General features: G+C 44.6%; 1 protein-coding gene across 1 annotated transcript in view; it reads left to right on the forward strand.

Moving 5' to 3' along the window:
- The window catches only part of LOC126987459 (paramyosin-like), an 87,769-nt gene that overhangs the window by 9,609 nt on the left and 55,870 nt on the right, over nt 1–22,290 (forward strand). Inside the window, exons 4-5 of the mRNA XM_050844425.1 lie at nt 250–363; nt 3,936–4,082. Coding sequence (XP_050700382.1) covers nt 250–363; nt 3,936–4,082 — 261 coding nt within the window. The remainder of the gene's footprint in view (nt 1–249; nt 364–3,935; nt 4,083–22,290) is intronic.

Raw genomic sequence — 22,290 nt, forward strand, 5'->3', positions numbered from 1 at the left:
CCCCTGGTGGGAGCTCCTAGGAGCAGGCATCAATGAAATGATGATGATCTGTGTCTGCAGTCACACACGTTTACGGTAGACGAGATACAAGTTTTTGTAGGAATGGAATCCACGATGGGTTGATGGAAACCCAACCCCTTCATAGGCAAGCTTTCACATGAAGTATTGCCTTTTTCTGTCCATTCATTACTTCCCTTTGTGTGTGTTCTGTTCTCCACACTGTTAACTGACTGGCCTTCCCCTTGCCAGGTGGGTGCCCTCGCTGAGCAGCGGGACAAGATGAGGGCCAAGCTACACAAGATGAAGCAGCAGATCCATGAGAGGAGGATGGAGAACGAAAAGAATCAGCTGGCGAAGGAAGAGGTAGGACTGAGTCAAAGCCTTTCCCCATTTACTTCTAGCATATTGCACGCTGCCGCCCTCACTGAACATACCCACCGGCCACTAGAGGGCAGGTGTGTGCGTAGTTACGTAGTTGTATTTACACAGTTGTACACGAGGCTACACAAGGATACCAGGAAACTACAAGGAGCCAGCTGGTCTACACTTGGCAGCCCCTGAGGATGGGTTATTCTCCAAAGCCCTTCCCATCCATAGCTACATTTGATCTTCATTTAACCCTTTCAGCGCTATGTTGTCGCAGCGATGCTGAGCGGTCCGTGTTGGTGGAGCTAAATCACCGCCGCGAGAATTGATCTGTGTTGAATCTCCCGCTGCAATATACGTCCCAACACTATTCCACACTCCACTGTAACTTTAGTCTGAATGGTTCATGTCTTATAGTGGGTCGTCCTTGCCCGCACCACCACCTACACAACCACACCCTCACAACAAACAGCTGCATGCCGCGTGTCACCAGAACAGGGTGCATTGCGTCTTGCCTAGTTGGCTGTCACAACCTCAAGTGACAGGAGAATAACATACTAAACTATACATAATATTATAGGGACAGTGGTATTGGTATGCTGGATTTCCCTCCCAAGGTGCATGACTTTACATTTTCTTTTTTGAATTGTAGCAGCCACTTGTTGCTCCACTCCTGTAGCTTGGTGATGTCTTCTGGTAGGAAATACGCATCCAGGGGCTGAAACTTAAGAAATAAATCCCAGACTTTTCACGGTTTCTCTTGGTAATGCAGTGATTTCAGGGTCGAAGGTCAGAGCTCACCCACACCCAGCTCCCTTTCACAGTTAGAGCGGTCAAGAACTGTTATTTAACGTGTAACTGCTTAGAGGGTTATTTATACCACACTTAGAGGTTGGATTTGTTTGTGTTGAGCTGCACCATCCTTTTGTTGGTCCACTTGACAAGCCATTTCGTTGATGTACAAGATAGTTAGTAGATGACTCAGGACTAACCTCTGTGGGATGCCACTAGTAATGCAAGTCCAGTATAGTTTATCCCCATCTAGTCACTAAGTCTAATCTAGTCACCTTGATCCTTATCCTGTATCCCAAGGCCTTCTAGGTTACTTAAGTCTTTGGTGAGTCACTTTGTCAAATGCTTTACTAATATCAAGGTATGATATCATAATTTTGTTTTGTTTTAGTGTTGTTAAGGAAGCCAAGTTTCTTGACATATTTTACACATCTAAACTTTGTCAATTTGTATTTGTCTGTGTGTGTGTGTGTGTGTGTGTGTGTGTGTGTGTGTGTGTGTGTGTGTACCTAGTTCTGAAATACAGGAAAAGAGCCGCACTAGGCTCGTGCTGTCCCGTCTCCATAACACTTATTATCCAGTTTGGCTTTAAATTCATGAATCGTTTTTGCACACACAGTCTCCTTGTCAAGTCCGTTCCATGTTGTTATGCTTCTGTATGGAAAACTGTATTTCTTGATGTCTCTCCTACAGTCGCTCTTCTTCAATTTCTTACCATTGCCTCTTGTCACACTTCTGTCACGTACCACTAGGTCTTCCCTGTCCAATTTCTTCAGTCCCTCTTGTATCCTGTACAGTGCTATTAGGTCCCCTCTCTCTCTTCTTCTCTCCAGTGTTGTTGGTCCCAATTTCTCGAGTCTTTCTTCATAAGTATGTTCTCTCAGAGTTTCCGGTAATTTAGTCGCTGCTCTTTGTATTCTTTCCAACTTTCTAATTTCTTTCTTCAATCTAGGTGACCACACTAATGCTGCATATTCCAGTCTTGGACGTATCATCGATGTCATTAGTTTCTTCACCATTTCTTCATCTAAATATGTAAATGCTGCTTTTATGTTTCTAAGAAGATTGTATGTTTCCCCAGTTATCCGGTCTATATGTTTTCCAAAGGATAACTTGTCTGTTATGGTCACTCCCAGATCTTTTTCTTCAGTTTTTCTCATGGTTCTTTCATTACTCAGAGAGTAGTTCCCCGATATTTGTCTACTGCTCTTACCAAACTCCATCACGCTACACTTCTCTGTGTTGAATGTCATTTCCCATTTGCGTGACCATTGACTTATTATATCAAGATCTTGGCCCAGGGCTACACAGTCTTCTTCATGAGCCACCCTCCTCATTATTTTAGCATCATCAGCAAACATATTCATATAGCTTGTCACCCCTTCTGTCATGCCATTAATATAAATTACAAACATAATCGGAGCCAGCACTGATCCTTGGGGGACTCCACTGGTCACTTCCATCCAGCTTGATTTATTATTCCTGATTACTGTTCTCATTTCTCTCCTCGTCAAAAAGTCCACAATCCAATCCAATATTGAACCACCCAGACCTCCAACATGATTAAGTTTACATATTAATCGCTTGTGTGGTACTTTATCAAACGCCTTCTTTAAGTATTATATCAATTACTCTTGAATAGAAGCTGATCAGATTAGTTACACAAGACCGTCCTCCTCTGAATCTGAATTGGCTATTTGTTAATATACTGTTTTCTTCTAAATACTCCACCCATCTGTTTTGTGTGTGTGCATCAGTGTGTGTGTGTGTGTGTGTGTGTGTGTGTGTGCATCAGTGTGTGTGTGTGTGTATTTACCTAGTTGTAATTTTACAGGGCCTGAGCTACACTCGTGTGGTCCCGTCTCCATATCTGTACTTGTCCAATTTTTCCTTAAAGTTGTGCATCAGTGTGTGTGTAAATAATAATAATAATAATAATAGTAATAATAATAATAAACAGTTTATTTAGATGGTTTGCAGCCAAAGGCTGAAAATTTACATGATATTTACATAAATGCATTTGTGTACATAAAATGTAAATATAAATTCTATAATATAATATAATACTTGCTGTTTAGTATGTTTACAATGGTGGGGATGGGGCTCTTCCTGTACCTTTCCGTCCTTGCACGGATAGATATCAGTAAGTTGCTGTGTCTAACTGCATGGCGAGAGGGAGGCGCAGTGTCTGGCAGCAGGTCACGGTGGTGCGGGTGATTCAGGAGCTGTTCCGCACACTTCTGGAGGAGGTGCTGGTAGCGGTCCTTAAGTGTGGGCAGGTGTAGGGCGTCGAGGGCCTCGTCATAGGTGGAGTAAGACGGGCCCAGGGTGAGCCTACACTCATGCCTCTGCACCCTCTCAAGCTGGCGGCGCTGGGTGCTGTTGAGGGAAGGAAACCAGGCTGGGGAAGGGTAAGTGAGCTTGGGGAGGATGAAGGTGTTACAGACTCCCGCCAGCTCACGCGTGGGAGTCCCCAGTGACTTAAACTGCCTCAGAAGGTAGAGTTGACAGGAGGCTGAAGCGATGGTGTGGCTGTCGTGCTCCTTCCAGGTCAAGCGGTTGTCAATGGTGACACCGAGGAGCTTGGTTGTCTCCACCACCTGCGCATCACTGTGTGTGTGTGTGTGTGTGTGTGTGTGTGTGTGTGTGTTTCCTCTTCTTCACCCAACCAGTATCATAACAAACTACATTTCCGGTCCAGCAGTACTGCCTTTCATTACCCATTGGCCTCCTGCTCCTCTGATGCCTGAGTACTACAACCTGACCCTTTCCTGCAGGACATGAGGAGAGTTGAAGCCAAGACGGAGGAGCTGCAGAGGTGCCAGGAGGAGAAGCTAGCTCTGAAGGCCCAGCTTGATGCACTGGGACTCTCTCTGGCCAAGCTGGACATAGCCATAAAGGACACTGAGCTCAGGACCATGGAGGTTTGTCTGAGGGAATCTTGTCTTGTCACCGAGCGAGGATATCAGAACCACGAGCGAGTCTTCTGTAATCACATATGAGTCTTATAATCACATTCTTCTAGAGTCACAAGTGAGTTCTGTAATAACTAATGAGTTTTATAATTGGGAATGACTTCTATAGTGCCCTTGAGCTGCCTCCTGTGCTGTAAGAAAAACAATGGATTGACACACTTACCGATGTCGTAGACCCACACTTATTTTGGGCTGGCGTGGACTTTAGAGTAACTTGCATGTGTGTTTTCTTTAAGGTTGTATCAGTGACATCTCAAGCAATGGACGTCTTTCTCTTTTGATCTTGCGGCGCCCTTGTCCTTAAGCCGCGAATTTTGATAAATCAACCGCTTTGGTGCGAATCGCCCTAACTCCCTTATTTCTGGGGCTTCAGAAAAGTTATTGGTATCACTTGACGGCAAAATGCAAGGGCTATATTTTATAATTAGCAACTGGGCTAAAAAAATTGACTCAAAAGGGTCAAAAATCTAATAAATTCGCAAAAAACAACAAAAAAAAAGTATTTTTGAGTTCCCAACCTTGAAACCCACTCATTTTTTGAGAATTTCAAAAAAGTTATTTAACAAATGATTTAGCCCTGCCAATGTGCTTTCCAAAATGGTGACCGTTTCCCTGCTCCCAGTAGTTTGGTCGCTAGAGCTCCAAACGTAAACCTTGATCCACACCCACCATCACCACCCTGTTGATGCATCACTGGTCGCCACCGCCGGCTTGATCCTCGTTATACCGGCGGTACTAGGCACGCATCCAGCACCCCGGCACCTTACTGCACCCACACCTCACTGCCACCTGTCGTCCTCGTCCATGTAGCTATCCAGTCTACTCTTAAAACAAACTATCGTCCCTGCACTAACTATGTGATTGCTGAGTCTGTTCCATTCCCCCACCACCCTATTACCAAACCAATGCTTGCCTATATCTCTCCTAAATCTATACTTTTCTAATTTAAATCCATTGCTGCGAGTTCTATCCTGCTGGCTAATTCTCAGAACTTTACTTATATCGCCTTTGTTGTAACCCTTGACCCATTTGAATACTTCTATCAGATCTCCCCGCACTCTTCGTCTCTCTAGTGAATGTAAGTTTAGATGTTTCAGCCTATTTTGATATGGGAGGTTCCTCAGCCCCTGAATCATCTTGGTCACCACCACTGAACTGATTCTAGCAAATTGATTCCATTCTAGGCAGCTCCTTTGACCCTAAGCTCTCCGTGTATCTAACTTACCTAATATCGCTGTCCCATGAATTTATCTAGTCTATTTTGAATGTGACAATTGTATTTAGCACCTACCACTGTTCTTCAAGCCTATTCATCCACCACCCTGTTTGTAAACCAATTTTTGCCTGTGTCCCTGTTGAATCTGAATTTATCCAGTTTAAACCCATTACTTCGTGTCCTACCCGGTTCTCTTGCCAACAAAACCTTATGAATGTCTCCCTTATTAAAGCCCTTCATCCATTTATGAACCTTGATCATGTCTCCACGCACCCTTCGCCTTTCTAGAGAATGCAAGTTTAACTGTTTGAGTCTTTCCTCGTATGGCAAGTTTCTCAACCCCTGAATCATCTTAGTCATCCTCCTCTGCACCGATTCTAACATTTTGATATCCATTCTATAGTAAGGTGACCAGAACTGAACCGCATAGTCAAGATGAGGTCTAACTAATGCTAAATATAGTTTGAGGAAGACTTCGGGGCTTCTGTTGCTTACGCTCCTTGAAATAAATCCCAGTACCCTATTTGCTCGATTTCTAGCTTGAATGCATTGTGCCCTTGGACGGAGATCAGAGCTCACTAAGACCCCTAAATCCCTCTCGCGCCCAGACCTGCTTATGAGAGTGTCATTTAAGCAATAGTTATGTGAAGGGTTGTTCCTACCTACACTCAGAATACTGCACTTCCCTACATTGAACTCCATCTGCCATTTATCCGCCCAGTCATACAATCTGTTGAGTTCACCCTGGAGAATACTAGTGTCCTGATCCGACTCAATTACTCTACCGATCTTGGTATCATCTGCAAACTTACTGACATCACTACTAATTCCTGTATCTAAGTCATTGGTATAAATAACAAACAAAAGTGGACCTAATACCGAACCTTGTGGGACCCCACTCGTAACACATCCCCAGTCAGATCTTTTACCATTGATTTGCACTCTTTGCTTCCTCTTGCTAAGCCACGCCTTGACCCAGTTCAAAACTTTACCCTCTACTCCGTGATGGCAAATGAAAGCTCTTTTAATACAGATTAATAATCAGAAAAGAAAAATTGGAAAACATTAAATAAATAAAAAAGTTATAAGCAAAAAAACTAAGGTGTCCAAATCGCTGTGAAAGGGACGAAAAACAGACTATTTTGTGACGGCTCAACGACAAACTTAGAATGGAGCTATCAAAACATCCTTCAAGCTGGTCAGACTACATTGTCAAGAGGGGCTACATGCTCAATTACAGCCTTCTAGAGGCAATAGCAAGGCCACACTAGACAAAAACGGCAAAATGCCTGGAGTTCGTCAAAATCGCTCTCGACAAGGTTTATGTTTTGAGCTCTAGCGACGAAACTACTGGGAGTAGGGATTTGTTATGCACTATTTTGGAAAGCACATTGGCGGGGCTAAATCATTTGTTAAATAAGTTTTGTGAAATTCTCAAAAAATGGGTACTCAATGGGAACTCAAAAAGACTTTTTTATCGTTTTTTTGCGAATTTATTCGATTTTCGACACTTTTGAGTCAATTTTTGAGCCCAGTCGCTAATTATAGAATACAGCCCTTGCATTTTGCCGTCAATTGACACTAATATCTTTTCTGTTGCCCCAGAAATAAGGGAGTTATGGCGATTTGCGCCAAAGCGGTTGATTTTTCAAAATTCGCGGCTTAAGGACAAGGCTGGAGCAAGTGTCTGTTCCATGTGTATAAGTTTCACTGGTTTTATGTATGATGCTCCACTTGACAGTTTTTTTTTTTTTTTTTTTTTTTTTTTTTTTTCCTACAGCAAAGGTGACAGCTCAAGGGCATAAAAAAAAAGAAAACAATAATAAAAAAAAAAGCCCGCTACCTACTGCTCCTAAAAAGAGTACAGAGGAGTGGCCGAAAGATAGGTCAATTTCGGGAGGAGAGGTGTCCTGATACCCTCCTCTTGAAAGAGTTCAAGTCGTAGGCAGGAGGAAATACAGATGAAGGAAGGTTGTTCCAGAGTTTACCAGCGTGAGGGATGAAAGAGTGAAGATGCTGGTTAACTCTTGCATAAGGGGTTTGGACAGTATAGGGATGAGCATGAGTAGAAAGTCGTGTGTGGCGAGGCCGCGGGAGGGGGGGAGGCATGCAGTTAGCAAGTTCAGAAGAGCAGTCAGCGTGGAAATATCGATAGAAGATAAAAAGAGAGGCAACATGGCGGTGGAATTTAAGGGGTAGAAGACTATCAGTAAGAGGAGGAGAACTGATGAGACGAAGAGCCTTAGACTCCACTCTGTCCAGAAGAGCTGTGTGAGTGGAGCCTCCCCACACGTGAGATGCATACTCCATATGAGGGCGGACAAGGCCCCTGTATATAGATACCAACTGTGCCGGGGAGAAGAACTGGCGGAGACGGTACAGAACGCCCAACCTCGAGGAAGCTGATTTAGCGAGAGAGGAGATGTGAAGTTTCCAGTTAAGATTTTAAGTTGAGGATAGACCGAGGATATTTAATGTTAAAGAAGGTGACAGCTGAGTGTTGTCGAAGAATAGGGGATAGGTGTTTGGAAGATTGTGTCGAATTGATTGGTGGAGAAATTGAGTTTTTGAGGCATTGAAGGACACAAGGTTCCTTCTGCCCCAATCAGAAATGATAGCAAGGTCTGAGGTTAAGCGTTCTGCAGCCCCCAGTCTGGAGTCATGTACTACCTGTTGTGATGGTCTTCTGTTGAAAGAAGTTTAATAATGCAGAGTGGAGTTGTCGGCGTATGAGTGGATAGGACAGTTTGTTATGGAAAGATCATTGATGAATAACAGGAAGAGAGTGGGTGATAGGACAGAGCCCTGTGGAACACCACTGTCGAGAGATCTAGGGGAAGAACAGTGACCGTCTACCACTGCAGAGATAGAACGGCCGGAAAGGAAACTGGAGATAAAGGAACAGAGAGAGGGATAGAATCCAAAAGAGGGCAGTTTAGAAAGCAAAGAGTTGTGCCAAACTCTATCGAAGGCTTTCGATATGTCTGGTGCAACTGAGAAAGTTTCACTGAAATGGCTAAGAGAGGATGACCAAGAGTCAGTTGAGAGAGCAAGAAGATTGCCAGTAGAACGCCCCATATGGAACCCATACTGGCTATCAGATAGAAGGTTAGAAGTGGAAGGGTGCGTTTGAATCTTCTGGGAGTTTGTTGCCAGATCTGTTTCCTCATTTATGTGCTTATGACGTCATCCCGCTGCTTAGTATAATGTGGTAACAGTGTTTGCACGGCGGGCAACTGCCCCTCGTCTGGACGGGCCTTAAGCTAGTGGAGCTGTAGCTGGCATGCCAGCCACACCACAGGGAGACTTGATGAAGGGGCTTACCACAAGTAAGTGTTTTTGGTAAATAGCAGGTCAGCACCATCTTGGCAGTGGGCATGAATAACCAGTAGCAAGAAAGGAAGGAGATAAACAAGAATTTCAATTCCAGGAGACTTTTACAGATTTTACAGCCATTTATTGAGTAAATGTGATTGAAAGTTCCAGAACCAGGTTAGATAAGTTTATGGGCAGGGGCCACAGATGACAGGAATGGGTTGGAAATAGCCGGGTAATTGGAACAGACATTACAGCGATTCATTTAGTTAAAACATGGTTGAAAGTACCAGAACAAGATTGGATAAATTCGTGGATGTGGGCCACCGATGGCAGCGATTGGTTTGAAACAGCTTTCTTTGAATTAGGTGCTTCATTTTAACATCTCCGTGGTGCAGTGGTTACTGTGCCTAACTATGAATCTGTGGGCCAGGGTTCAAATGGCAGGCACACAAGGCACCCAGCTGTTCATTCTCTCTTTCGGGCTGGTGGATAAATGGGTACCTGGGGAAACCTGGGGAAGGTAAACTGTAAACTTGTATGTCATGCTGACCCTGTGTCTTCTGTTTGTGTTCTCACCCACCTCAGGCTCAAGGGCCACTTGTACAGAGATGAGAACCGTGGCCATGCACAGCTGATGCTCCCAACTTTATTATCCTTAGCCTCCCACAGTCATGTTTTTGATCAGCCTTGTGACAGGCCCAGTAAGAATAAGATGAAGCGTGTGTAAATATTTACCTCAGTGTACCCTGGCAGGGACATCCAGGCAGCCATCCAGAAGAGGGTCTCCCAAGTCACCGAACTTCAGGAGGAGATCAAGGACCAAGAACAGAGTAATCTGCAATTAACTCAGCAGCTCACAGCCTCAGAAACCAAGCTGCAACACATCCACCAGGCGTGGGACCTCAAGCAGGACAGCCTCAACAAAGAGATCAAGGAGCAGAAACAGTAAGCCTTTATGAAGTTTTCAGTATACAAACCATTTTCCTTTTGCATCTATTTCTCTGACACTGTCCCCTCACACAGCCACCCCTGAATGGAGCGCCATGGCAGAAGAGGCTCCTCCAGGCTTCCTTGTCTTGGCAGGCCCTCTCACCGCACATATCTTTTGCCAACTAACCAACACTCACTCACTCTCACTATCACTCTCACACTCTCTCTCTCTCGTTTTGGTCTCCCCACCATGCAAAGGATATTGCTAAATTAGAAGGTGTTCAGCGTCGGGCAACGAAAATTATCCCTTCCTTGCGCAACAAATCCTACGAAGAAAGGCTTTCTACTCTTAACATGTTCTCTCTTGAGAAACGTCGCCTCCGAGGAAAACTGATCGAATGTTTTAAAATACTTAATGGTTTCACGAATGTAGACAGATCAACATTGTTTATGATCGATGACACTTTGCAATTTGAGTGGAAGGGAAGGGAATTTGAGTGGAGGAAAGGAAGGGAATTTGAGTGGAAAGGAAGGGAATTTGAGTGGAGGAAAGGAAGGGAATTTGAGTGGAGGAAAGGAAGGGAATTTGAGTGGAAAGGAATGGAATTTGAGTGGAGGAAAGGAAGGGAATTTGAGTGGAGGAAAGGAAGGGAATTTGAGTGGAAAGGAAGGGAATTTGAGTGGAGGAAAGGAAGGGAATTTGAGTGGAGGAAAGGAAGGGAATTTGAGTGGAAAGGAAGGGAATTTTAGTGGAGGAAAGGAAGGAAATTTGAGTGGATGAAAGGAAGGGAATTTGAGTGGAAAGGAAGGGAATTTGAGTGGAAAGGAAGGGAATTTGAGTGGAGGAAAGGAAGGGAATTTGAGTGGAAAGGGAGGAAATTTGAGTGGAGGAAAGGAAGGGAATTTGAGTGGAAAGGGAGGGAATTTGAGTGGAAGGGAAGGGAATTTGAGTGGAAAGGAAGGGTATTTGAGTGGAAAGGAAGGGAATTTGAGTGGAAAGGAAGGGAATTTGAGTGGAAAGGGAGGGAATTTGAGTGGAAGGGAAGGGAATTTGAGTGGAAAAGAAGGGAATTTGAGTGGAGGAAAGGAAGGAAATTTGAGTGGAGGAAAGGAAGGGAATTTGAGTGGAGGAAAGGAAGGAAATTTGAGTGGAGGAAAGGAAGGGAATTTGAGTGGAAAAGAAGGGAATTTGAGTGGAAAGGAAGGGTATTTGAGTGGAAAGGAAGGGAATTTGAGTGGAGGAAAGGAAGGGAATTGGAGTGGAAAAGAAGGGAATTTGAGTGGAGGAAAGGAAGGGAATTTGAGTGGAAAGGAAGGGAATTTGAGTGGAAAGGAAGGGTATTTGAGTGGAAAGGAAGGGAATTTGAGTGGAGGAAAGGAAGGGAATTTGAGTGGAAAGGGAGGGAATTTGAGTGGAAGGGAAGGGAATTTGAGTGGAAAAGAAGGGAATTTGAGTGGAGGAAAGGAAGGAAATTTGAGTGGAGGAAAGGAATAGAATTTGAGTGGAAAAGAAGGGATTTGAGTGGAAAGGAAGGGTATTTGAGTGGAAAGGAAGGGAATTTGAGTGGAGGAAAGGAAGGGAATTGGAGTGGAAAAGAAGGGAATTTGAGTGGAGGAAAGGAAGGAAATTTGAGTGGAGGAAAGGAAGGGAATTTGAGTGGAAAGGAAGGGAATTTGAGTGGAAAGGAAGGGTATTTGAGTGGAAAGGAAGGGAATTTGAGTGGAGGAAAGGAAGGGAATTTGAGTGGAAAGGAAGGGAATTTGAGTGGAAAGGAAGGGTATTTGAGTGGAAAGGAAGGGAATTTGAGTGGAAGGGAAGGGAATTTGAGTGGAAGGGAAGGGAATTTGAGTGGAAAAGAAGTGATTTTTAGTGGAGGATAGGAAGGAAATTTGAGTGGAGGAAAGGAAGGGAATTTGAGTGGAAAAGAAGGGAATTTGAGTGGAAAGAAAGGGGAGTTGAGTGGAAAGGAAGGGAATTTGAGGGGAGGAAAGGAAGGGAATTTGAGTGGAAAGGAAGGGAATTTGAGTGGAGGAAAGGAAGGGAATTTGAGTGGAAAGGAAAGGAATTTGAGTGGAGGAAAGGAAGGGAATTTGAGTGGAAAGGAAGGGAATTTGAGTGGAAAGGAAGGGAATTTGAGTGGAAAGGAAGGGAATTTGAGTGGAAAGGAAGGGAATTTGAGTGGAAAGGAAGGGAATTTGAGTGGAAAGGAAGGGAATTTGAGTGGATAGGAAGGGAATTTGAGTGGAGGAAAGGAAGGGAATTTGAGTGGAAAGGAAGGGAATTTGAGTGGAGGAAAGGAAGGGAATTTGAGTGGAAAGGAAGGGAATTTGAGTGGAAGAAAGGAAGGGAATTTGAGTGGAGGAAAGGAAGGGAATTTGAGTGGAATGGAAGGGAATTTGAGTGGAATGGAAGGGAATTTGAGTGGAAAGGAAGAGAATTTGAGTGGAGGAAAGGAAGGGAATTTGAGTGGAATGGAAGGGAATTTGAGTGGAGGAAAGGAAGGGAATTTGAGTGGAGGAAAGGAAGGGAATTTGAGTGGAGGAAAGGAAGGGAATTTGAGTGGAATGGAAGGGAATTTGAGTAGAGGAAAGGAAGGGAATTTGAGTGGAAAGGAAGGGAATTTGAGTGGAAAGGAAGGGAATTTGAGGAGGAAAGGAAGGGAATTTGAGTGGAATGGAAGGGAATTTGAGTGGAATGGAAGGGAATTTGAGTGGAATGGAAGGGAATTTGAGTGGAATGGAAGGGAATTTGAGTGGAATGGAAGGGAATTTGAGTGGAAAGGAAGGGAATTTGAGTGGAATGCAAGGGAATTTGAGTGGAATGGAAGGGAATTTGAGTGGAAAGGAAAGGAATTTGAGTGGAGGAAAGGAAGGGAATTTGAGTGGAGGAAAGGAAGGGAATTTGAGTGGAAAGGAAGGGAATTTGAGTGGAGGAAAGGAAGGGAATTTGAGTGGAGGAAAGGAAGGGAATTTGAGTGGAAAGGAAGGGAATTTGAGTGGAGGAAAGGAAGGGAATTTGAGTGGAAAGGAAGGGAATTTGAGTGGAAAGGAAGGGAATTTGAGTGGAAAGGAAGGGAATTTGAGTGGAGGAAAGGAAAGGAATTTGAGTGGAAAGGAAGGGAATTTGAGTGGAGGAAAGGAAGGGAATTTGAGTGGAAAGGAAGGGAATTTGAGTGGAAAGGAAGGGAATTTGAGTGGAAAGGAAGGTAATTTGAGTGGAAAGGAAGGGAATTTGAGTGGAAAGGAAGGGAATTTGAGTGGAAAGGAAGGGAATTTGAGTGGAAAGGAAGGGAATTTGAGTGGAAAGGAAGGGAATTTGAGTGGAAAGGAAGGGAATTTGAGTGGAAAGGAAGGGAATTTGAGTGGAGGAAAGGAAGGGAATTTGAGTGGAAAGGAAGGGAATTTGAGTGGAAAGGAAGGGAATTTGAGTGGTAAAGAAGGGAGTTTGAGTGGAAAGGAAGGGAATTTGAGTGGAAAGGAAGGGAATTTGAGTGGAAAGGAAGGGAATTTGAGTGGAAAGGAAGGGAATTTGAGTGGAGGAAAGGAAGGGAATTTGAGTGGAAAGGAAGGGAATTTGAGTGGAGGAAAGGAAGGGAATTTGAGTGGAGGAAAGGAAGGGAATTTGAGTGGAAAGGAAGGGAATTTGAGTGGAAAGGAAGGGTATTTGAGTGGAAAGGGAGGAATTTGAGGAGGAAAGGAAGGAATTTGAGTGGAAAGAAGGAATTTGAGTGGAAGGGAAGGGATTTTGAGTGGAAAGGAATGGAATTTGAGTGGAGGAAAGGAAGGGAATTTGAGTGGAAAGGAAGGGAATTTGAGTGGAAAGGAAGGGAATTTGAGTGGAATGGAAGGGAATTTGAGTGGAAAGGAAGGAAGGAATGGAGGAGGAAAGGAAGGAATTTGAGTGGAAGGAAGGAATTTGAGTGGAAAGGAAGGGAATTTGAGTGGAATAGCAGGGAATTGGAGTGGAAAGGAAGTGAATTTGAGTGGAAAAGGAGGGAATTTGAGTGGAAAAGGAGGAATTTGAGTGGAGGAAAGAAGGAATTTGAGTGGAAAGGAAGGAATTTGAGTGGAAAGGAAGGAATTTGAGTGGAAAGGAAGGAATTTTAGTGGAGGAAAGGTAGGGATTTGTAGTGGAAAGGAAGGGAATTTGAGTGGAAAGGAAGGGAATTTGAGTGGAAAGGAAGGGAATTTGAGTGGAAGGGAAGGGAATTTGAGTGGAAAGGAAGGGAATTTGAGTGGAAAGGAAGGGAATTTGAGTGGAAAGGAACGAATTTGGGTGGAAAGGAAGGAATTTGAGGATGGAAGGGCATTTGAGTTGAATGGAATGGAATTTGAGTGGAATGGAAGGGAATTTGAGTGGAAAGGAAGGGAATTTGAGTGGAATGGAAGGGAATTTGAGTGGAAGGGAATTTGAGTGGAAAGGAAGGAATTTGAGTGGAAAGGAAGGAATTTGAGTGGAAAGGAAAGGAATTTGAGTGGAAAGTAAGGGAATTTGAGTGGAAAGGAAGGGAATTTGAGTGGAAAGGAAGGGAATTTGTGTGGAAGGGAAGGGAATTTGAGTGGAATGGAAGGGAATTTGAGTGGAAAGGAAAGGAATTTGAGTGGAGGAAAGGAAGGGAATTTGAGTGGAGGAAAGGAAGGGAATTTGAGTGGAAAGGAAGGGAATTTGAGTGGAAAGGAAGGGAATTTGAATGGAGGAAAGGAAAGGAATTTGAGTGGAAAGTAAGGGAATTTGAGTGGAAAGGAAGGGAATTTGAATGGAGGAAACGAAAGGAATTTGAGTGAAAAGGAAGGGAATTTGAGTGGGAAGGGAAGGAATTTGAGTGGAAAGGAAGGGAATTTTAGTGGAAAGGAAGGGAATTTGATTGGAAAGGAAAGGAATTTGAGTGGAAAGGAAGGGAATTTGAGTGGAGGTCAAGATCCAATTTGAGTGGAAAGGAAGGAATTTGAGTGGAAAGGAAGGAATTTGAGTGGAGGAAAGGAAGGAATTTGAGTGGGATGGAATTTGAGGAAAAGGAAGACAATTTGAGTGGTAAGTAGAGATATGATGGGTGGACATGATGCTGCTGGCGTACACCCGCGGACACCTCAAAACGGAAGCCATGCCGGTCGTTAGCACAAAGCATGTTAATAGTTGTACCATCACACTATATAGGGCGGTATCACAAGGCACCTTCGCTTCTCACATTGACTATTTCTAAAGGTCAAAGAATGGATGAATCGGGTCCTAATGAGTGTTTCTTTGAAGTTCATGCTACTGAGGAAGGATCAAACTACCACCAGGGTCATGAAACTACTGATGGAAATGCCGTCAAATCATACGAAAGCCTTGTCAAATATGTGAACTTGGGCGACGAAATGTTTTAAAATACGACCCATAGTATGTATTTCCTGGGGGTTGTGATGGCAGGCTCCTCCCTTCTCCTTTGCTGCACACCTCCAACAACAAACTATCAATCAGTCCTGCCATACCCAGCATATACTTTCCAATTATGAGAGAGAGAGAGAGAGAGAGACCGGGGCAGTCCTTTTTCCTTTTCCTCCTTCGCTCATCGCCTCCCGTTTCACCTCCTCCTCTACTTCTTCACTCCTTCTGTTTCTTCTATTTCATCATCACCATCTTCACCTCTCCCTTTACGTCAACAACCATCACGTCATGGCCACACTTCCCTCCGACTATTGACAATTAATTTCCGTAGTATCAAAAACAAAATAGCCCAATTACACCATCTAATCACCACACATAACCCCGACCTAATAGTAGGGACTGAGTGAGACTTGGTTGACTCCTGCGGTGACAGTAGGGAGCTTTTCCCTCCCCCCTTTAGTATATGACCGCTTTTCGTAAGGACCGCCCGACAGACAGCACAGGCCTGCCCTTGACACAGACTGCGAAATCCCCTGGGTCCAGTTACAAACCTTCAACTGTAAATCTCTTCTTATTGCTGCTTTTTACAGACCGCCTTCTACTAATGCAGACTATTTACACAACCTTCAAATTTCTCTTTCACGCATACAGGCAGACAAACACATCTGGATCACAGGTGATTTCAACCTCCCCGACATTGACTGGACTGCAATATCCCCATTTGATCCTCCCGATGCTGACGCCCCAACCCCGTTATTCCCCACACAAACAGACGCCAACTACACGACACATTCATTGACATCATAAATACATTTTCACTCACAAACAGTACTCCAGCCAACACGAACACATACGGTAACGCGCCCCGCTGGCCACGGTGGTCCTTTGACCACAGCACACACACTTGACCTTTTTCTCACCAACAACATTCTTTACATAGCAAACACTCAGGTTGTTCCAGGACTTAGTAAGGTAAAGTTGGGGGCATACGCTGTAGCAGCGCGTGGCCTCGGTGCTCATCATGCCCTTGAGCCTGTGGTGGGAGGGGGCCCATTACCCCGGTACACGGGGCCAGTGTGACATCCGGGTTACCACAGTTTACCTTCCCCGGGTTTCCCCAGGTACCCATTTATCGACCAACCCAAAAGGGAGGATGAACAGCTAGGTGAGCTGCACGCCGACTGCCCGGGCCGGGATTCGAACCCGGGCCCGCGGGAGTAGAAGCCAGGCACGCTGACCACTAGACCACGGAGGCGGACTTAGTGACCATGACATACTAATCATTGACGCTGACCTCCGACCGATTAGACATAAACAGAGACCCAGACAGATATTCCTTTATTCAATGGCTGATTTAGACATGATCAAACAAGACCTACTGCTTTCAGCACTGACTTTTTTGCGACAGACCCACACACAAGACTTCTGTCCACCAACTGGAACAACCTGAAACACACCATACACGACTCTTATGAACAGACACATACCACACACACACACACACACACACACACACACACACACACACACACACACACACACACACACACACACACACACACAAGACTTCTGTCCACCAACTGGAACAACCTGAAACACACCATACACGACTCTTATGAACAGACACATACCACACACACACACACACACACACACACACACACACACACATGACTTCTGTCCACCAACTGGAACAACCTGAAACACGCCATACACGACTCTTATGAACAGACACATACCACACACACACACACACACACACACACACACACACACACACACACACATGACTTCTGTCCACCAACTGGAACAACCTGAAACACACCATACACGACTCTTATGAACAGAGACATACCACACACACACACACACACAAGACTTCTGTCCACCAACTGGAACAACCTGAAACACACCATACACGACTCTTATGAACAGACACATACCACAAAAATACAATTTCTAGTAGGTACACACTCCCCTTGTTTTCCAGGGATCTACGCAGACAACATCGCAAGAAACAAAGACTCTACAGACGCGCGCAGACATACAACACAACAGATAACTGGACCGCCTACAAAAAACACCAAAAGACATTTTCCAAAAACATAAAAGTAGCGGAACGCAAACACATCGCAACTTACCTCGCAGACAACGTAAGAAATAACAAAATAAACTTTTTTTAAATTCCTTAAAACGCGCAAACACGACACTAACACGATTACATCACTGAAAGACAACACTAACACATTAGTAACCAGCCCACAACACAAAGCACAAATACTCAACACACACTTCCAATCGGTATACACACAAGAACACAACCTGACACCAAACATGCCACACAGCCCCTTCCTCCCGATAGCCCCCCTTGACATTACGACTAACGGAATACAGAAATTACTGGAAGGACTCGACACAACTAAATCCACTGGCCCCGACAACATTCCCGCCTTCGTCCTAAAATCCTTTGCCCCCATCCTTGCCCCCATCCTGCAGGCCATATTTAATGACGAGATTTTCTATTCTCTTTTTCCATTATTCTCTCGGTCCCACACGTCCTCTGCGTGTATCGAAACACACGAGAAATTAATCACAACAAGGAGAGGGTATTCCCCGGCTGCCTAGGATTGAACCCGCGACCAGCGTGACGGAAGAACCACTCCTTACTGAGTCGGCCAAAGAGGTACCCCGCTGGCTAAGTGGGTTATGGGAGGCTCGTTCATCAGGCATAGTTGCCGCACTACACATATACACCCAATCCCTATCATCCACCTCATTACCCTCTGACTGGCTTTTGGCAAACATTAATCCATTGCTAATGACAGGTGACCGGACTGACCCAGCCAATTATCGCCCCATCTCACTCACAAAATTTTCGAACACATAATACACAAACACATAATGAATCACCTTGACACAAACAACATCTTTACTGACTCACAACACGGCTTTCGACCCAAACGCTCATGTGAATCGCAACTCACGAGGCTACTTGACCGACGTGACATCAAACACGTTAACGCTATTATTTTAGATTTTGCCAAACCCTTCGACAAAGTCCCACACAAAAGACTGACATTAAAATTGAAATACTACGGTATTTCAGGACCTATTCTACACTGGATCACTGCATTTCTTACTAACCGGACTCAACGCGTTCTTCTTGACGGATCTTCATCTGACACTGTCCCTGTTTCTTCAGGTGCCCCTCAAGGCCCCCTTCTTTTCCTCCTGTACTCACTCACTACGATGTTTGAGAATAAGTGCAATGAAGACTATTACTGAGGCTAACGTTGTAACTGTTGACGGCCCTCGAGAGCGCTGCAGCAGCGGCGGAGCAGGGCCTGAAACCTCATCTACGGTAAACGGTAAACACCTACTATCCATATCAGACCCTATGACACCGTTTTTCGCAAATATCTTTCAAACGAAGACTCGGATCCGCATGGGGCTTTGGCACAGATTGCTTCACACACTCCGCTAATTTTTGACGCTATTGTGCATTGCCAGATGCGGTTAATTATGGCGTTTACTCCTGACTGTGATGGCAAAACCTGCGTGAGCCACTTACACATTCAAACAGGTGAGGCGTGACGTATTTGTGACGTGTATCCACCGCCTACCTCCACCCCTGGCTTCCCCTACTCCCACCCCTCCCTTTCCCTCCCTCCTACCCTCCTCCTTCTCCCCGCACTCTCTCCCCCCGCCCTCTTTCTCCCCTATACCTGCCCCTCCCCATCCCTCTCTCGCCTCCGAGGAAAACTGATCGAATGTTTTAAAATACTTAATGGTTTCACGAATGCAGACAGAACAAAATTGTTTATGATCGATGACACTTTGCGAACGAGGAACAATGGCACAAAACTCAAATGTAGACAAGTAAATTCAGACTGCACCAAATTTTTCTTCACCAACGTTGTAGTGCGAGAATGGAATAAGCTCCCACCATCAGTGGTCCAGTGTAACACGATTGACTCCTTTAAAAACAAGCTCGACCGTCACTTCCTTGAACTTAATATTCACTACAGTAGAAAAGCAACGTTTTGGGGCCATCTGATTAATGTAAAATCACTTAGGTTTAAGGACAGACCACCTAGTCTGGACCATGGGGTCTGTGTGGTCTGATTTTCTATGTAAATCTCTCTCTCTCTCTCTCTCACTTGTGATGTACACGAGATATGAATACATGCACACGTATGACTTGAATTAATGGCAGATAAATATAAATTATATGAAGTCTGCATCAGCATCAACAGTGATGACGAGGATGACCTGTTTGTCGATGGTGATGAATTTTGAATTAATATATATATATATATATATATATATATATATATATATATATATATATATATATATATATATATATATATATCTATATATATATATATGTGGTCAGTTATTTACATTATTAATCCACCTATCATATACTCGCTGGCTATTTTTGTTTGCTATGACTTTTTAACATAGCTATATACCTCAACACATATCGTATGGCAGTCTTTTCCTAATATCAGAAAATTTTCATATATTTCTCAATTTCGTTTCACGTTTTTACTCTGCAATGAATTCCCGCTTCAATTCCATCCTTATTCCTTTCCGTCTCTTTTGCGATTTCCTATAAATGATCAAGCGTCAGCTACGTGCTTCATCCCATCACACGCTCAACGTAACCTGTGGGAAGGAGGTCATATACTCGTACAACTTTCATTGGTTGTATAATTGCCAAACAAACCTCATACAGCACTTAAGCAACATCCAGTTACGCTGGAACAGGAATCAGGGTCGTGCATAAACACCCTACCATACTTGGCATATACTGTCGAGTTATCCGCCATTATAGACAAGTCATATGCGTGCAAAGCCTCACATCGCAAGTGCACCGAGAGAGAGAGAGAGAGAGGGGGGGGGGGGGGCAGGTATGGGGGAGAAAGTGGGCGGGAGGAGTGGGTGCCGGGGAGAAGGAGGGTTGGAGGAAGGGAAAGGAGGGGTGGAGTAGGGAAGCCAGGGTGGAGGTAGGCGGCGGATACACGTCACAAATACGTCACGCCTCACCTGTTCGAATGTGTAAGTGGCTCACGCAGGTTTTGCCATCACAGTCACGAGTAAACGCCATAATTAACCGCATCTGGCATTGCACAATAGCGTCAAAAATTAGCGGAGTGTGTGAAGCAATCTGTGCCAAAGCCCCATGCGGATCCGAGTCTTCGTTTGAAAGATATTTTATAAAAACGGTATGTCATAGGGTCTGATATGGATAGTACGTAACTCTTCCACTAGACTATTTGCCGACGATAGTTTGCTGTTTCGAGCAATGAAGACTACTGACGACTGCAGACTGCTACAAAAAGACTTGGACGCCCTCCAGCGGTGGAGCGCACCTGGCAGATGCAGTTCCGACCAGACAAATGCAAACTGTTAAGATTCACCAGAGCTCACAACCCCATCCATCACACTTACACTCTCCATTATTCAGACCTTGAATCAGTCCACACACACAAGTATCTTGGTGTCCACCTCTCCACTAACCTTAAGTTCAACACCCACATAGACCACATCAGTGCCACAGCCAACCGAACCCTGGGGTACCTGAGGAGGAATTTACATAACTGCACACCTGACATTAAACACATAGCTAATGACACTTGTGAGACCAACACTTGAATACTGCTCCACGGTGTGGGATCCTTACACACACAGAAACATTGATAGGTTAGAACAAATCAACACCAAGGCGGCTAGGTTCATTACAAACAATTACACTCGAACGCCTGGCATCACAACACGGATCAAACAACAGATAAACATGGACCCTCTTCACATACGCAGACAACCACACAGACTTACACTTATGTACAAGATCACAACACTCACGTTGACATTGACCCACAAACATACCTACACAACGCAAACAATCAACGCACTCGTAACACACACATCCATAAATACCAAACATATCACATTAACACTGACGCATACAAGCACTCATACTTTCCACGCACCATACGTGACTGGAACAGCCTCCCTCAACAGATTTTAGACTGCGGTACAATAGACTCATTCAGAAATCATCTCCACACTGACTTGTCACCACAACACACCAACACGAACAATGACACTTGATTCACTCCTCCCTGCACACTCGGCTCCCCTGTCCCCCAACAGCCAACACAAATATGCGTGTTATGCACCGAACTATAATTCTTGCCGAAAATTAGGGCAGGGCGTGAAAAGCTGTGCCTGAGTACCATACTGCTCCAGCTTTTTGTTTAGAAGACACCTGCGAAAAACTTTGCCTCGATCACGGCCTCTGAAGCGCTTAGTAGTAACAAGACCAACACTAAATTACTACCACACTTACAGGTCCATCAACTCCTCTTCCTCCTCTCCTTCCTCCTCCTCTTCGTCTTCCTCTTCAGCAGTCGTCTTCCTCCTTCAGCGTTTCCTCGTATACTAAGTTACTAACCCACTCATAGATTCCTCCTCCTTCTCCTCCCTTGTACTCCTCCCCTCCATCTTTTTTTTTTAACCGTGGAACTATGGCTTAATCACATCTTGCTCCTCCTCCTCCTCCTCCTCCTCCTCTTTCTCCTCTCTACCCTCCTCCTCCATTCTTTTTTCCTTTTTTAACCGTGAAATTATGACACCTCTTCCTTCTCCTCCTCCTCTTCTTCTTCCTCCGTCTTCTCTTCCACCTCCTCCTTATCAAACTGTGTAACTATCATTTATCCTCCTCCTCCTCCTCCTCCTCCTCCTCCCGTTATCAACTCTTTCGCCTATTCATTCTTTCTCTCTTCTTTCTTCATTCTCTTCCCATTTGTACTCTTATTTTCCTAGTTCCCTTATTTTCTAGTTCCTCCTCCTCCTCCTCCTCCTCTTCCTCTTCCCTTCTCTTCTGTTGCCTTTTTTTTCTTATTATTCTGCTTTCTCATTTTTTGGGGGTCGATTTGAAAGTGAGAAAAGGATGATGACGATTTTGGTGGTGGTGTTGATGGTGACACACACACACACACACACACACACACACACACCACACACACACACACACACCACACACACACACACACACACACACACACCACACACACACACACACACACACACACACACACACACACACACACACACACACACACACCACACACACCACACACACACACACACACACACCACACACACACACACACACACACCACACACACACACACACACACACACACACACACCACACACACCACACACACACACACACACACACACACACACACACACACCACACACACACACACACACACACACACACACACACACACACCACACACACA

This window comes from Eriocheir sinensis, chromosome 64 (assembly GCF_024679095.1).
Source record: "Eriocheir sinensis breed Jianghai 21 chromosome 64, ASM2467909v1, whole genome shotgun sequence".
Classification (NCBI taxonomy): Eukaryota; Metazoa; Arthropoda; class Malacostraca; order Decapoda; family Varunidae; genus Eriocheir; species Eriocheir sinensis.